The 17,233-nt window shown below is 46.0% G+C and overlaps 1 protein-coding gene across 1 annotated transcript in view; it reads left to right on the forward strand.

Annotated features, from left to right (window-relative positions):
* nup160 (nucleoporin 160) overlaps nt 1–17,233 on the forward strand; it is a 176,302-nt gene that overhangs the window by 98,992 nt on the left and 60,077 nt on the right. The window contains exons 4-11 of the mRNA XM_048545757.2: nt 7,039–7,144; nt 8,825–9,035; nt 9,951–10,173; nt 10,630–10,708; nt 11,088–11,202; nt 13,271–13,426; nt 13,671–13,751; nt 15,747–15,844. Coding sequence (XP_048401714.2) covers nt 7,039–7,144; nt 8,825–9,035; nt 9,951–10,173; nt 10,630–10,708; nt 11,088–11,202; nt 13,271–13,426; nt 13,671–13,751; nt 15,747–15,844 — 1,069 coding nt within the window. The remainder of the gene's footprint in view (nt 1–7,038; nt 7,145–8,824; nt 9,036–9,950; nt 10,174–10,629; nt 10,709–11,087; nt 11,203–13,270; nt 13,427–13,670; nt 13,752–15,746; nt 15,845–17,233) is intronic.

Here is a 17,233-nt window from a genome sequence, read left to right on the forward strand (position 1 = left end):
GCGAGAGAGAGAGAGAGAATGCGAGAGAGAGAGAGAGAATGCGGTAGAGAGAGAGCGAGAGAGAGAATGCGATAGAGAGAGAATGAGAGAGAGAATGCGATAGAGAGAGAATGCGAGAGAGAGAGAGAGAATGCGGTAGAGAGAATGCGAGAGAGAGAGAGAGAATGCGAGAGAGAGAGAGAGAATGCGAGAGAGAGAGAGAGAATGCGGTAGAGAGAGAGAGAGAATGCGGTAGAGAGAGAGCGAGAGAGAGAATGCGATAGACAGAGAATGAGAGAGAGAATGCAATAGAGAGAGAATGCGAGAGAGAGAGAGAGAATGCGGTAGAGAGAATGCGAGAGAGAGAGAGAGAGAATGCGAGAGAGCGAGAATGCGATAAAGAGAGAGAGAATTCGTGAGAGAATGCGAGAGAGAGAGAATGCGAGCGAGAGAGAGAATGCGAGCGAGAGAGTGAGAGAGAATGCGTTAGAGAGAGAGAATGCGATAGAGAGAGAGAGTGCGAGAATGCGATAGAGGGAGAGAGAGAGCGAGAGAGAGAATGCGGGAGAGAGAGAGGGAATGCGATAGAGAGAGGGCGAGAGGGAATGCGATAGAGAGAGGGCGAGAGGGAATGCGATAGAGAGAGAGGGAGAATGCGATAGAGAGAGAGAGAATGCGAGAGAGAGAGCGAGAATGCGATAAAGAGAGAGAGAATTCGTGAGAGAATGCGAGAGAGAGAGAGAGAGAATGCGGGAGAGAGAGAGAGAATGCGAGAGGGAGAGAATGCGAGAGAGAGAGAATGCGAGAGAGAGACTATGCGAGAGAGAGAATGCGAGAGAGAGAATGAGAATGCGAGAGGGAGAGAAAGAGAATGCGAGGGAGAGAGAATGCGAGAGAGAGAGAGCGAGAATGCGATAGAGAGAGAATTCGTGAGAGAATGCGAGAGAGAGAGAGAGAATGCGGTAGAGAGAGAGAATGCGGTAGAGAGAGAGAATGCGAGAGAGAGAGAGAATGCGAGAGAGAGAGAGAGAATGCGAGAGAGAGAGAATGCGTGCGAGAGAGAGAGAATGCGTTCGAGAGAGAGAGAATGCGTTCGAGAGAGAGAGAATGCATTCGAGAGAGAGAGAATGCGAGCGAGAGAGAGAGAATGCGAGAGAGAGAATGCGAGCGAGAGAGAGAGAATGCGAGCGAGAGAATGCGAGCGAGAGAGAGAATGCTGTCGAGAGAGAGTGCGAGAGAGAGAGAATGCGAGAGAGAGAGCGAGAATGCGATAGAGAGAGAGCGAGAGACAGAATGCGATAGAGAGAGAGAATTCGAGAGAGAATGCGAGAGAGAGAGAGAGAGAGAGAATCCGAGAGAGAGAGAGAGAGAATGCGGTAGAGAGAGAGAGTGCGAGAGAGAGAGAGAATGCGAGAGAGAGAGAGAGAATGCGGTAGAGAGAGAGAGAGAATGCGAGAGAGAGAGAGAATGCGATAGAGAGCGAGAGACAGAATGCGATAGAGAGAGAGAATTCGAGAGAGAATGCGAGAGAGAGAGAGAATGCGAGAGAGAGAGAGAATGCGAGAGAGAGAGAATGCGAGAGAGAGAGAGAGAATGCGAGAGAGAGAGAATGCGAGAGAGAGAGAATGCGAGAGAGAGAGAATGCGATAAAGAGAGAGAGAATTTGTGAGAGAATGCGAGAGAGAGAGAATGCGAGAGAGAGCGAGAATGCGAGAGAGAGAGCGAGAATGCGATAAAGAGAGAGAGAATTCGAGAGAGAATGCGGGAGAGAGAGAGAGAATGCGAGAGAGAGAGAGAGAATGCGAGAGAGAGCGAGAGAGAGAATGAGAGAGCGAGAGAGAGAATGCGATAGAGAGAGAATGCGATAGAGAGAGAATGCGAGAGAGAGAGAGAGAATGCGAGAGAGAGAGAGAGAATGAGAGAGAGAGCGAGAGAGAGAATGCGATAGAGAGAGAGAGAATTCGAGAGAGAATGTGAGAGAGAGAGAGAGAGAATGCGAGCGAGAGAGAGAGAATGCGATAAAGAGAGAGAGAATTTGTGAGAGAATGCGGTAGAGAGAGAATGCGGGAGAGAGAGAGAGAATGCGAGAGAGAGAGAGAATGCGAGAGAGAGAGAGAGAGAGAGAGAGCGAGAATTCGTGAGAGAATGCGAGAGAGAGAGAATGCGGGAGAGAGAGAGAGAATGCGAGCGAGAGAGAGAGAATGCGAGCGAGAGAGAGAGAGAATGCGAGAGAGAGATAGAATGCGAGAGAGAGAGAGAGAATGCTGTAGAGAGAGAGAGAGAGAGAATGCGGTAGAGAGAGAGAGAGAGAGAATGCGATAGAGAGAGAATGAGAGAGAGAATGCAATAGAGAGAGAATGTGAGAGAGAGAGAGAGAATGCGGTAGAGAGAGAATGCGGTAGAGAGAGAGTGCGAGAGAGAGAGAGAGAGAGAGAATTCGAGAGAGAATGCGAGAGAGAGAGAATGCGAGAGCGAGCGAGAGAGAGAATGAGAGAGCGAGAGAGAGAATGCGATAGAGAGAGAATGCGAGAGAGAGAATGAGAGAGAGAGCGAGAGAGAGAATGCGATAGAGAGAGAGAGAATTCGAGAGAGAATGCGAGAGAGAGAGAGAATGAGAGAGAGAGAATGCGAGCGAGAGAGAGAGAATGCGATAAAGAGAGAGAGAATTCGTGAGAGAATGCGGTAGAGAGAGAATGCGGGAGAGAGAGAGAGAATGCGAGAGAGAGAATGCGAGAGAGAGAGCGAGAATTCGTGAGAGAATGCGAGAGAGAGAGAGAGAGAATGCGAGAGAGAGAGAGAGAGAATGCGGGAGAGAGAGAGAGAATGCGAGAGAGAGAGCTAGAATGCGATAGAGAGAGAGAGAGAGAGAATTCGAGAGAGAATGCGAGAGAGAGAGAATGCGGGAGAGAGAGAGAGAGAGAATGCGGGAGAGAGAGAGAATGCGGGAGAGAGAGAGAATGCGAGAGAGAGAGAGAGAATGCGATAGAGAGAGAGAATGCGGGAGAGAGAGAGAGAATGCGGGAGAGAGAGAGAGAGAATGCGAGAGAGAGAGCGAGAATGCGATAAAGAGAGAGAGAATTCGAGAGAGAATGCGGGAGAGAGAGAGAGAATGCGAGAGAGAGAGAGAGAATGCGAGAGCGAGCGAGAGAGAGAATGAGAGAGCGAGAGAGAGAATGCGAGAGAGAGAATGAGAGAGAGAGCGAGAGAGAGAATGCGATAGACAGAGAGAGAATTCGAGAGAGAATGCGAGAGAGAGAGAGAATGAGAGAGAGAGAATGCGATAAAGAGAGAGAGAATTCGTGAGAGAATGCGGTAGAGAGAGAATGCGGGAGAGAGAGAGAGAATGCGAGAGAGAGAATGCGAGAGAGAGAGCGAGAATTCGTGAGAGAATGCGAGAGAGAGAGAGAGAGAATGCGGGAGAGAGAGAGAGAATGCGAGAGAGAGAGAGAGAGAATGCGGGAGAGAGAGAGAGAATGCGAGCGAGAGAGAGAGAATGCGAGCGAGAGAGAGAGAGAATGCGAGAGAGAGATAGAATGCGAGAGAGAGAGAGAGAGAATGCGGTAGAGAGAGAGCGAGCGAGAGAGAGAATGCGATAGAGAGAGAATGCAATAGAGAGAGAATGCGAGAGAGAGAGAGAGAATGCGGTAGAGAGAGCGAGAGAGAGAATGCGATAGAGAGAGAATGAGAGAGAGAATGCGAGAGAGAGAGAGAGAGAATGCGGTAGAGAGAGAGAATGCGAGAGAGAGAGAATGCGAGAGAGAGAGAGAGAGAATGCGAGAGAGACAGAATGCGAGCGAGAGAGAGAGAATGCGTGCGAGAGAGAGAATGCGTGCGAGAGAGAGAGAATGCGAGCGAGAGAGAGAATGCGAGAGAGAAAGAGAGAATGCGAGAGAGAGAGAGAGAATGCGGTAGAGAGAGAATGCGGTAGAGAGAGTGCGAGAGAGAGAGAGAATTCGAGAGAGAATGCGAGAGAGAGAGAGAGAATGCGGGAGAGAGAGAGAGAGAATGCGAGAGAGAGAGCTAGAATGCGATAGAGAGAGAGCGAGAGAGAATGCGATAGAGAGAGAGAGAATTTGAGAGAGAATGCGAGAGAGAGAGAGAGAGAGAATGCGGGAGAGAGAGAGAATGCGAGAGAGAGAGAGAGAGAATGCGATAGAGAGAGAGAATGCGGGAGAGAGAGAGAGAATGAGAGAGAGAGAGAGAATGCGAGAGAGAGAGAATGCGGAAGAGAGAATGCGAGAGAGAGAGAGAGAATGCGATAGAGAGAATGCGAGAGAGAGAGAGAGAATGCGATAAAGCGAGCGATAGAGAGAGAGAATGTGATAGAGCGAGCGAGAGAGAGAGAGAGAGAGAATGCGAGAGAGAGAGAGAATGCAAGAGAGAGAGAGAATGCGATAGAGAGCGAGAGAGAGAGAGACAATGTGATAAAGCGAGCGAGAGAGGATGCGATAGAGAGAGAGGATGCGATAGAGAGAGCGAGCGAGAGAGAGAGAATGTGATAGAGAGAGAGAGAATGCGATAGAGAGCGAGCGAGAGAGAGACAATGTGATAAAGCGAGCGAGAGAGAGAGCGATAGAGAGAGCGAGCGAGAGAGAGAGAATGTGATAGAGAGAGAGAGAATGCGATAGAGAGAGAATGCGATAAAGCGAGCGAGAGAGAGAGAATGCGATAGAGGGAGAGAAAGAGAGAATGCGATAGAGGGAGAGAATGCAAGAGAGAGAGAGCGAGAGAGAGAGAATGCGATAGAGAGCAAGAGAGAATGTGACAGAGAGAGCAAAAGAGAATGTGACAGAGAGAGAGAGAAACTGTGACAGCGAGAGAGAGAGAGAATGTGATAGAGAGAGCGAGAGCGAGCAAATGTGATAGAGAGAGCGAGAGAATGTGACACTCAGAGAGTGAGAGAATGTGACACACAGACAGCGAGCGAGAGAATGTGACAGCGAGCAAGAGAGAGAGAGAATGTGATAGAAAGAGAGCGAGAGAGAGAATGTGATAGAGAGAGAGCTAGAGAGAGAGAGAATGTGATAGAGAGAAAGCGAGCGAGATGGAGAGAATGTGATAGAGAGAGAGCTAGAGAGAGAGAGAGAGAATGTGATAGAGAGAAAGAGAGCAAGAGAGAGAGAGAGAGCGAGAGAGAGAGACTGTGATGGAGAGTGAGGGAGAAAGAATGTGACAGCGAGAGAATGTGACCAAGAGAGCGAGAAAATGTGACGCTCAGCGAGCGAGAGAATGTCACACAGCGAGTGAGCGAATGTGACAGCGCGAGCGAGCGAATGTGACAGAGAGCGCGAGCAAGCGAATGTGACACACAGAGCGAGCGAGAGAGAGAATGTGACAGTGCGAGTGAGAGAATGTGACACAGAGCGAGCGAGAGAATGTGACACAGAGTGCGAGCGAGAGAGAAAGAGAATGTGACAGAGAGCACGAGCGAGAGAATGTGACAGCCCAAGCGAGAGAATGTGACACATAGAGCGAGCAAGAGAGAGAATGTGACACACAGACAGGGAGAGAGAGGATGTTTCAGAGAGAGGGAGAGAGAGAATGTGACTGAGAGGGAGGGAGAGAGAGAGAATGTGACTGAGAGGGAGAGAGAAAGAGAGAGAATGTGACTGAGAGGGAGAGAGAGAGAGAATGTGACTGAGAGGGAGGGAGAGAGAGAGAATGTGACTGAGAGGGAGGGAGAGAGAGAGAGAATGTGACACGCAAAGACAGGGAATGAGAGAGAATGTGACTGAGAGGGAGGGAGAGAGAGAGAGAATGTGACACGCAAAGACAGGGAATGAGAGAGAATGTGACTGAGAGGGAGGGAGAGAGAGAGAATGTGACTGAGAGGGAGGGAGAGAGAATGTGACTGAGAGGTCAGGAGAGAATGTGACTGAAACAGGGAGAGAGAATGTGACAGAGGGAGGGAGAGAATGTGACGGGGGGGGAGAGAATGCGACAGAGAGCGAGAGAGAGAATGTGACTCAGAGAGGGAGGGAGAGAATGTGACTGAGACGGAGGGAGAGAGAATGTGACTCGGAGAGGGAGGGAGAGAACGTGACAGAGAGGGAGGGAGAGAATGTGACACAGGCGGCGAGCACGTGACGTGGAGCGAGAGGGAGGGGGCGAGCACGTGATGCGGAGCAAGAGGGAAGGGGCGAGCACGTGATTTGGAGTGAGACGGACAGATGTTGGGGAATGCAGTGGGGGAGGTTTGCAACAGACGAGAGGAATGCCTCAGGTGGGATCTTGACAGGGAGAGGTGGAGAGAGCAGGGCTATGCAATGGTGTGGGGAAAGTGACAGAGAGCGTTTACAGTGGAGCTGGGTGAGGGGGCGGTTGGTGTAGAGGCCACAGACAGAGTTTGATTTCAGATGATACCGGGTGGCAGTGGGAAATATGAGGGCGGCAGTGGAACCTGATCTTGGGTTAAAGAAGATTTAAAAGGAGCGATCTTGTCAGTGTTCAACATTATAATGTTGATGCAATAAACCAGGAGGCTCTTTGCACTGGTCACGATACCCGTAACGAAAGATGGACATTCATCAGTTGGTGATCAAAGATTGGTGTTTGTTGCTCAAGGATGAAAACAGATGAATAGTAGTCAGGTTTAAAGGTTTCCGATGACGTGACAGAAATAAAATGATAAATAAGGAACAGAAAGGGCAGAGGATTGAAACTCAATGGGGAGCTGTGTCAGAAAGCTAGACAGAGCTGATGGGCCTACTGGCATGTAGGTGAAGTTTACATCTTGTGTTACAATATTGGACGCTCCTGTATTTGCTGTCCACTGAGAGACACTGCAAAGGGGTCTTGTTCTGAGAAGTTCGTATGAGCTCGTCCTTTCAGGAAAAGAGGCAAGTAAGGAGCAGAGATAACTTGCAAATCCTTTACAAGGGAACATTTGACATGATCCTTTTGTTTAGAATGGTTTAATAGCTGATCTTCTGAAGAAATATAGATTGTTTACACTTTATTTCATTCAGCTGCTTTATGTAAATGGAAAAGAGTAATTTCAGAGTCACACTGATTGTGTCTGTGTCAGTGCTGAATGAGTCACGTGTGCCAATCCTACAGGTGTGAATGCCATCCCAGGAGTGAAATATTCCGACAGTGCTGGAGGATTTTTCTATGAAGACAGTGGGAAGCTGCAGTCAGTCACGAGGAATCGCTTCATACACTGGTGGGTAGTTTCTGTTTGTAATTTGTCAAATAGACCTGGTGACCCTGTTCTGTACTTGCCAGAGCTGGTATGCAGCACTGCTACCAGGAAACTTAATGAATTAGATTCAAGTTCGGAAGATTTGGGATAGCATGAGGATGGATAGAGTAAAGAAAGATAATTGCATATTCTAATGTTTTGGATTATGCTTTTGAATGTTGCATGCTGCTTGCAACAGTGTTCTATCTGCAATGTGCAGTATAGGGTCATAATTAGCTGTGAAACAGAGTACCTTAATAAAGTAGTCTTACCCCTGAGGCTCCATGCAGAGAAGGGAGCCAGCAGGGTAATGGTGATTCTGTATATCTGCTGCCTTTGGTGAATTCCTCTGGTGTATCTCGTAGATGCACACGTTGCTGCTACTGAACGTCAGCGATGTAGGAAGTGAATGTTGAAGGTCATGGATGAGGTGTGAATTAGCAGGGTTTCTTGGTCCTGTATGATGTTGAGTTTCATGACATGGTACTTTTCGAATTCATTCATAGCATGTGGGCCATGTTGACGTGTGCTGCCATTTGTTGCTTGTCCCTAATTAACCTTGAAAAGGTGGTGGTCAGCGTTCTGTTGAACTATTTACAGTGCATGTGAGCAGTCCCTGAGCACTGAGGGAGAGAGGACCTGGATTTTGACCTAATGTTGTGAAGGAATGACAAAGTCAGGACAGCTTGGAGGGGAGTTTGTAGGTGGTGTTTCCACGTATCCATGCGTGACTGTGGTATCAAGGATCCATAGTAAAACTGGAATTAATGGGAATCAAGTCTGTGTTGATTAGAGTCACACCTGACTCATAGGGAGATACTTGCATTGTTGGACCCAGTCATCCCAGCTCCAGGACATCTCTGCAGGAGTTTCTCAAGGTAAGCCCAACCATCTTCAGCTGCTTCGTCAATGACCTTCACTCCATCATAAGGTCAGAAGTGGAGATGTTTGCCAATGATTGCACAATGTACAAGATCATTTGTGACTCCTCAGATACTGAAGCAGTCCATGCCCACGTGCAACGAGGCCTGGAGAATATCCAGGCTCAGGTTGACAAGTGGCAAGTAACATTCACATCACACAAATGCCAGGCAATTACCATCACCAATAAGGGAATCTAGCTACCACCCCTTGACTTTCGATGGTGTTACCATCACCGAATCCCCCACTATCAATATCCTGGGGGCTACCATTGACCAGAAACGCAACTGGACTCGCCACAAACACTGTGGCTACAAGAACAAATCAACAGGTAGGAATACTGCGGTGAGTAACTCACAGCCTGACTCTATAGAACCTGGATGAGTGCAGCCCCAGCAACACTCAAGAAGCTTGACAGCATCCAGGACAAAGCAGCCTACTTGATTGGCACCACATCTGCAAACATCCACTCCCATCACTGACTGACGTTCAGTAGCAGCAGTGTGTACTATCTACACTGGGTAGGTTGTGTGCTTGTCCTAAGTGAGGAAGGGCTATATGTGTTGTTTCCCTGTGTATTGGGGAAGATGAATGAGTGGCAGTTTGTGCCCTAGCTGTAGTGTATGGGTATAGATGGGGAGGGTTAGTGAGTGACAGGCTGTGTTTCTGCTACTGCCTGCCTGACAGACAGGGCTAGCATGGAGGGTGTGAGGAGCTGACATTGTTTCTCCATCTCTTTAGGACTACTTCTGGTGACACCTTGCAGCTGATGGAACAGTCCCTAGACTGTAACCTCCTCAACAACACTGTCCGCATCAAGTTCCTGAATTGTCACCTGCTTCCAAGTGGTGTCCACATACACGAGACTCATGACCGTGTGACTGTACTCATTCTAACCAACCAGACTGTGCACAGGATTGTGCTGCCTCACCCCTCGCGCATGTACCGGAGTGTGAGTATGAACCTTATTGAGCTCGTGGAGGTCTAGGCTAATGTTCTCTTTATGTCCCAGCCTCTCCCTGCAGCAGCTGAATGGGACTTCAACCTGCACTGTAACCCACATGCCAGTGTGCTGCGAACTGATTTACACCGCTCGCTTCACGTGACCCACTAAAGGGACAAGAGACCCATATTTTCTGAATTCAGTCAGATGAGGCCTGACTAATATTGGGATTGTTTAGGAAGTGTATGGAGAAGGATCAACTCGTGGGGGGTGTAGGTGGGTAAATCATTGAAAGCTTCAGTGCGTAAGCGTGCTTGACACCAGAAACACCAGTCCTAAGAAGATGCAGCAAGCTAGTACAATCAGTTTTATCCACAGGCAGGTGACCCTCTGTAGTGAGTTTGTGGAGGCAGTGTTATAAACAAGGGACAATATCTGTGATAACAAAGTGTGGAGCTGGATGAACACAGCAGGCCAAGTAGCATCTTAGGAGCACAAAAGCTGATGTTTCGGGCCTATCTGCAGTGTGTGTGTGGGGAGACAGTGTTAAAGACTCGGGACTGTGTGTAGACAGAGTGTGAAGGCACTGATATGGAGGACGGACTGTACCTGCAGTGTGTGTGTGTGGAGGCACTGTTATAGACAAGCAACCGTATCTGCAGTATGTGCAGGCGGTGTTACAGATGAGGGACTGCGCCTGTGCAGAGGTGTTACAGACGAGGGACTGTGCCTGTGCAGCGAGCGTGTGGCGGCATTTGCAGAGTCAGGATATCAGTATGTTTGACATTGCTGTGGCACCTAGTCCCCCAAGAGTATCTTCACATGGGGGTCACTGTCCAGCTTAGCTCCCTCGGCTGGTACAGTTAGATTTCCTGAAGTTAACCTTCACTTTACTTTTCATTTCTTCTGGTAATATCTTGGCAGGAGCTGCTCACTGAGGGACATGTCCAATCCATCTTCACTGACATTGGAAAGTTAAATCTTCGTGATCCAGCAAACAGTTTTATGATTCCTGGTATCCAGGGCCACTCGAATAACTCGACAGCATCAGCCACTTGGCTGAACAGTGATGGAGAGGCTCTGTTTGCACTCGCATCTTGGTCTGGAGGCATTCTCATTATCCAACTTCCTGAGCAAGACACGGCAGGTAATGTGGGTTTTGTGGTCACAGGGACCAGGCATTAATCATCTGACATTGCTGTGTACACACTCTGACTTGTCACTTGTTCATACAGTACTGACAGAAATATTTATGACATGTATAACCTGTGGACGGCGTGGATCAATGATTGGGGAAAAGGTTGGGATACCACTGCCTGTATCACTCTGAAGGAGGGGCAATTGTCAGTGAGTCTTCAGATTTTTGGTCTCATTTGAGCCCCTCAAATCTGATTGCAGCTTATAACCCACTTCATGATATCTGCCTCTATATAAAATCCATGGCTATTTCCTCTTTGGCATTTTCTTTGACAGAATGACATAGTTCGATCGAATTGTCAATGCAGTTTTCGACATGAATGCTGGTGGTGGAACTGTGGGGATTGTGCTCTGAATTTGTCTGTCTGGTACAGGCACATAGAGATCAACTGTTGTCTTGTTGCAGGCAATCCGGTTTTACTGGAGCTCAAGCATAGCTCGGTCATGCAGCGCTTACTGACCGGGTGGATGCCGACGGCAATCAGGTTAGTGTGAGCCCATCCTGTCTTGTCCTGTCCCGGGCTGCTCTCGTATGTAGGCCAGTGGGAAGTTCTTGAAGGTCAGGGATGGTGCTCCTTCCTCAGGACACAGGCATGGGGTGGAATGTTCCTCTGATCTGGGAAGTGGGTGGCCGTGGGAGGTTTTATGGGCTTTCATGGATAGGGAAAGGTAACAGTGTAGGGAAAATTCACACGGTGTAACCCACTGCTACCTGTTTCTCTGTCCCATTCCTTTCTCCTCTAAGCAGTGAGAGAATAGGGGGTTTGTTTTGCAGGTAGCATGGGGACGGAATGTTGAATGGATGAGTGTGCTAAATGATGCCTGTTTAAAGATGATTGAAAGATATCTGTATGCTTTCTGCAGAGGTGACCAAGGACCCTCGGACCTGCCTGTCAGTCTTGCAGTTCAGCTGTTGGAACATGATGCTTTTATCTTTGCTCTGTGTCAGGACCACAAGCTGCGACTTTGGTCCTTTAAGGTTTGTATGACAGGTGTCAGTGATAGGGTATTGTGCAGAATGTTCTCTCAAAGGGTTAGAGGTGTAGCACCCTCTCTGTGCCTGCTATTAGGGAGAAGTAGCACAGTGAGAATTAAAGTCTCTGTTCTTTCAGTCTTCCTTTTCCTTGTCGAGTATTGTGCACAGGTAATAATAGAACATAGAACATTATAGCACAGTACAGGCCCTCGATGTTGTGCCGACCTGTCATACCGATCTCAAGCCCATCTAACCTACACTATTCCCTGTACGTCCATATGCTTGTCCAATGACGACTTTAAATGTACCTAAAGTTGGCGAATCTACTACCGTTGCAGGCAAAACGTTCCATTCCCTTACTACTCTCTGAGTAAAGAAACTACCTCTGACATCTGTCCTGTATCTTTCACCCCTCAATTTAAAGCTATGCCCCCTCATGCTCGCCATCACCATCGTAGGAAAAAGGCTCTCCCTATCCACCCTATCTAACCCTCTGATTATTTTATATGTTTCAATTAAGTCACCTCTCAACCTCTTTCTCTCTAATTAAAACAGCCTCAAGTCCCTCAGCCTTTCCTCGTAAGACCTTCCCTCCATACCAGGCAACATCCTAGTAAATCTCCTCTGCACCCTTTCCAAAGCTTCCACATCCTCCTTATAATGCGGTGACCAGAACTGTACACAATACTCCCAAGTGTGGCCGCACCAGAGTTTTGTACAGCTTCACCATAACCTCTTGGTTCCGGAACTCGATCCCTCTATTAATAAAAGCTAAAACACTTGTATGCCTTCTTAACAGCCCTGTCAACCTGGGTGGCAACTTTCAAGGATCTGTGTACATGGACACCGAGATCTCTCTGCTCATCTACACTACTAAGAATCTTACCATTAGTCCTGTACTTTGCCTTCTGGTTACTCCTACCAAAGTGCATCACCTCACACTTGTCTGCATTAAACTCCATTTGCCACCTCTCAGCCCAGCTCTGCATTCTTATCTATGTCTCTCTGCAACCTACAGCATCCTTCGTCACTGTCCACAACTCCACCGACCTTAGTGTCGTCTGCAAATTTACTAACCCATGCTTCTACGCCCTCATCCAGGTCATTTATAAAAATGACAAACAGCAGTGACCCAACACCGACCCTTGTGGTACACCACTAGTAACTGGTCTCCAGGCTGAACATTTCCCATCAACTACCACCCTCTGCCTTCTTTCAGCAAGCCAATTTCCGATCCAAACTGCTATATCTCCCACAATTCCATTCCTCCGCATTTTGTACAATAGCCTACCGTGGGGAACCTTATTGAATGCCTTGCTGAAATCCATATACATCACATCAACCGGTTTACTCTCATCTACCTGTTTGGTCACCTTCTCAAAGAATACTTCACATAACATCTGCAAAGAGATTATGCTTTGGGAACATCTTGTTAAGAGTAAGCTATAAGCTTCCCGAGGAGCTCGATGTTGTGCCGATCTGTCATACCGATCTCAAGCCCATCTAACCTACACTATTCCATGTACGTCCATATGCTTGTCCAATGACGACTTAAATGTACCTAAAGTTGGCGAATCTACTACCGTTGCAGGCAAAGCGTTCCATTCCGCTACTACTCTCTGAGTAAAGAAACTACCTCTGACATCTGTCCTATATCTTTCACCCCTCAATTTAAAGCTATGCCCCCTCATGCTCGCCGTCACCATCCTAGGAAAAAGGCTCTCCCTATCCACCCTATCTAACCCTCTGATTATTTTACATGTCTCAATTAAGTCACCTCTCAACCTTGTTCTCTCTAACGATCTTCTTCAACAACTTGTGATACATCTCCTCTGGGCCTGTGGGTTTATCCACTTTTAAGATTGCTATAACCACCAGTACCTCCTTTCCCTTTCTCTTTCAGTTAATTTCTTCCTCTTTCTTAGTGAGGACCCTGATATACCAATCCAAAACTATGCGTTCATTTTACCTGCCTCTAAGCTGCTTAACCCAGGTCTTTACATCAGATGTTTCCATAAATGAAGCTGTACTGTATTGATTGTCTAACTTGTGTAATTTTTGTTTGCTTCAGGATCAGGTTTGCCTGATGGTTGCGGATTTGCTAGTTTTCATGCCTGCCAGTAAGGAACTGCGACACACTGTCAGTCTGGGTCATAAGCTGCGTTTGGCTTATTCCTCCACGGGTTTCTTCTTGGCTGTTTACCTGCACTGCCCCAAACGTGGACAGGTACTAGCTCAGTGTTAACATGCATTCGACTCTGGCTGTGTTCAGCTGTTGACAGTGTCTACTGTACGTGTGTCTGTGTGTGTGTGAGAGAGAGGGAGATTGTGTTAAGTTTTGTTATCGGTTCTGCATCAGTTTGTACTGAACAGCCTCCATGAGAAACATATTGCATAGAATTTGAGAAATTACAAATCAAGAGGTCATTTTATTGATCCAGCAATGAAGCTTAACAATTCTGTTCTTGTAGTTCTGTGTCTTCCAGTTGGTGAGCTGCATTGAGAGTAACCGCTACAGTCTGGATCACATCTCTACTCTCTTCTTCACACAGGTCAGTACCACCTGATGTCAGCCTTTCCCAAATCCTGGCCATGAAACTGTCTCTTTCTCTGGAGCTTTTACTAAAGCCACTTGTAACATTTGTATTTAAATGGGAAATTGGCTTAGTCAGTTGTATTGTTACCACCAAACAGGAATGTTGCCTCTTTGTAACTCTGTGGTGTATTGGTAGCGGCTTTAGATTAGTACTGTATGCCTAAACATAGCCTGCGCCTGTTTCAGATTTCTGTTTGGCCCTTTGAACCTGCTCTGCCATTCAGTATGATCGCGGTTGCCTTCCAAATTGCATGAATAGCTGTGATCCAAGCACTGATCCCTGCAGTATACCACTACTCACAGTCTGCCTTTGAAAAAAAGGCCCGTTTATTCCGACTCTTTGTTTCCGGTCTGTCACCAGTTCTCGATCCTTGCCAGTATATTACCCGAATCTTGTGTGCTTGAATTTTGCTCACTAGCCTCTTATGTAGGGCCCTTATCAAAACCTTTCTTGAAATCCAAATAAGCTGCAACCCTGCTTTTGCTTTATCAGTCATTATTGTGCTGGTTCCATCCTCAAAAAAAACCTCCAAGACATTTGTTAAGCATGATATCCCTTTCGTAAACCCATCACCTTTGTGTAATCCCTTTAATGCTTCATAAATGCTTTCTTATGAAATCTAACGGAACCAAAACATTTGTTCAAAACTGATCCTAACAATAAGAGAGAACTTGCAACTTGAACTTGTTCGATCATTAAATTGGATCATAGTATCTAACTCCTTATAGCCACATTTGCCATAGATCCCATAGTATCTTTGATAAACACAAGCCTATTGATCTTCCATTTAAAACTCACAGTTGTTGAGCATCATTTGCTGAGTTAGAATCCCAGCTGGTGTTGCTATTAGACAAATCAGATCCCAGAATGAAATCTGACTTGATAATATTTCATTGTTTTAATGTGGTAGTATTTCACTGAACTGTAAGAACATCAGATTGTAAATTTGTTTTTAACAATAAATTTGAAGCTCACTGCATAAAATAAATAAAAATGAAATAAAACAACTTCAATTTAACATAGTTTAAAAGATTTCAAAACATAGGTAAAACAAAATTCCAACTCTTGCCCAACATCATCACTTTACACTTGATCACGAACGAGTGAAAGCTTCCTTCCCTATTAAATCTTTAGTTATTTCTTTTGCATCTCAGTCTGGTCCTGACACTTATGAAGTCTTTTATCTTTGATCCAGCTAAGATCCTGGATTTTCGCAGCTTGGAATAGCCAGTGCAGATTTCCAACCAAATGTTCTTGGTCTGGAAGTTTCACAAACTAAAATCTCTCTTTCTCTGAGATAACTTAACCCGTTAACTATTCTGAGTGATCTATTATGCTTCCAAGAGACTCCAGTCAGGTCATTATAAACTATGTTTTTCCAGGCTAAAGTAAGTCCTCAATTAGCTTGTTTTTGGATTTAGAATGTTTTCCTTTCTCCAGTCGGAAGTTTGTCACAATCAACTTAATTTTTAAATATCTTCCCAAAAATGGGCCACCTTTCATATGCTACTAATTTGAAACCTAAATTCTTTTAAAATGAAATATTAATATGCATAAACATACATAAATGTGTGTGTGTGATAATAAAAGTATAATATATCACACACTCCTTTTGTTGTGGCTATTGGTACAAGAGTTCCAAACTGAATCCACTACATAGAAACAATACCCAATTTCACTCAAAGGAAATCTGGTTAGAATATTTTCACTTTCTCTAATGGCCTTTCCTTCCCAATCCAGAGAAGTAATTTCATTATATTATCCTTGTCTGACCAATTAACAGCTTCGCCATGGAAAAAGTTGGTAGACTGGGGCGTGTATCAACCCCTGGAATGGGATGTGGACAGGCTGCATGTCTCCGTCCAGAATGGGATGGGAACAGCTGTATATCTGTGTATAGATTGGGGAAACAAGTCTGGTTAGCCTGCCTGATACTTGGTCTCTTCACAGGAAACATTGGTGGATTTTGCTCTCACTCCCACTGATATCTGGGCTTTGTGGCAGGATGAGGACAACCAGGCAAACGTACGATACATCAGCTTTGAGCAGTAAGTTCTCTGTGAAATAGCAAATGGAAATAACTTGTATGTATGATTACATCTGATCCTTACAGGAAGTGGACTTCCTGGAGATTTAAGAAAAAAAGCTGGAACTTAGGAATTGCCCTTTCTCCGTTTGATCCTGACCCCTAAGCTGTCTGCTGATGTCATTCTCACTAATGAGGACATAAGAGCTAGGAGCATGAGTGGGCACTTCAGCCCTTCATGCATGATTCGCCATTTCATACAACAGTGGCTGGTCTCATTCCAGTCTGAACTCCACATTTTTGCCCGCTCTCCATAACCCTTCAACCCATGACTAATTAAAAATCTGTCTCCTCAAATTTGTTCAATTTCCTAGCAGTCTGGGATAGTGTCGTTCACAGATTATTTGACAACTATTTGAGAGCAATAATTACTTAGTATCTCTTTTTTGTTTTAAAATTCTGCTATTCCTTATCATAAAACTATGACCTCTTATTCTAGATTGCCCCACACGAAGAAACATCTTCTCAACGTCAGCTTTGTCAATCTCTTTCAGCAGCTTGTATACCTTCATTAGATCTCCTCTCATTCTTCTAAACTCCAGACAGTATAAACCTGAATTGCTCAATGTCTGTTCATAAGACAAGTCCCTCATTTCTGGGATTGATCTACTGAATCTCTTCTGAACTGCCTCCAATGCACCTACTTCCCTCCTCAAGTCAAGGGACCGAAATTGTATAGAGTACTCCAGGTGCAATCTTGCTAATGCCTTGTACAGCTGCATCGAAACTTCCCCACTTTTATACTGTATTCTTTTAACAATAAATACCAACATTCCATTTACATTTTCTATTACCTGCTTTGCCTGCATTCTTGTTTTCTGAGATTCAGGCACAAAACACCCAGATCCCTGTACAATAAAGTATTCTGAAGTTTCAGTCCGTTTAGGTAAATTGCCTTTTTATTCCTTCGACCAAAATGGATAACCTCGCACTTAGCCACGTTAAACTTGCTTTGCCAAATTTTGGCCTATTCGATTAATCTATCTATATTGATTTGTAAATATCTTATTACTTCATTGCAACTTACAATCCCACCTATTTTAGTGTCACCTGCAAATTTTAAGTGTGGTGCTTTCTGTCCCTGCATCCAGGCCATTAATATCGATTGGAAATAGTTAGGGCCTGAGACCAAACCCTGTGTCACCCTACTAGTTACAGCTTGCCAACCCGAAAAACACACCTCTCAGTCTCCATCTCAGGCAACCAGCTTGTAACTGATGTCCATTTCAAGCCCACCGACTCCCACAGCTACCTAGAATACACCTCCTCCCACCCACCCTCCTGCAAAAATTCCATCCCCTATTCCCAATTCCTCCGCCTCCACCGCATCTGCTCCCACGATAAGACATTC

This window comes from Stegostoma tigrinum, chromosome 17 (genome assembly GCF_030684315.1).
Source record: "Stegostoma tigrinum isolate sSteTig4 chromosome 17, sSteTig4.hap1, whole genome shotgun sequence".
NCBI classification, from domain to species: Eukaryota; Metazoa; Chordata; class Chondrichthyes; order Orectolobiformes; family Stegostomatidae; genus Stegostoma; species Stegostoma tigrinum.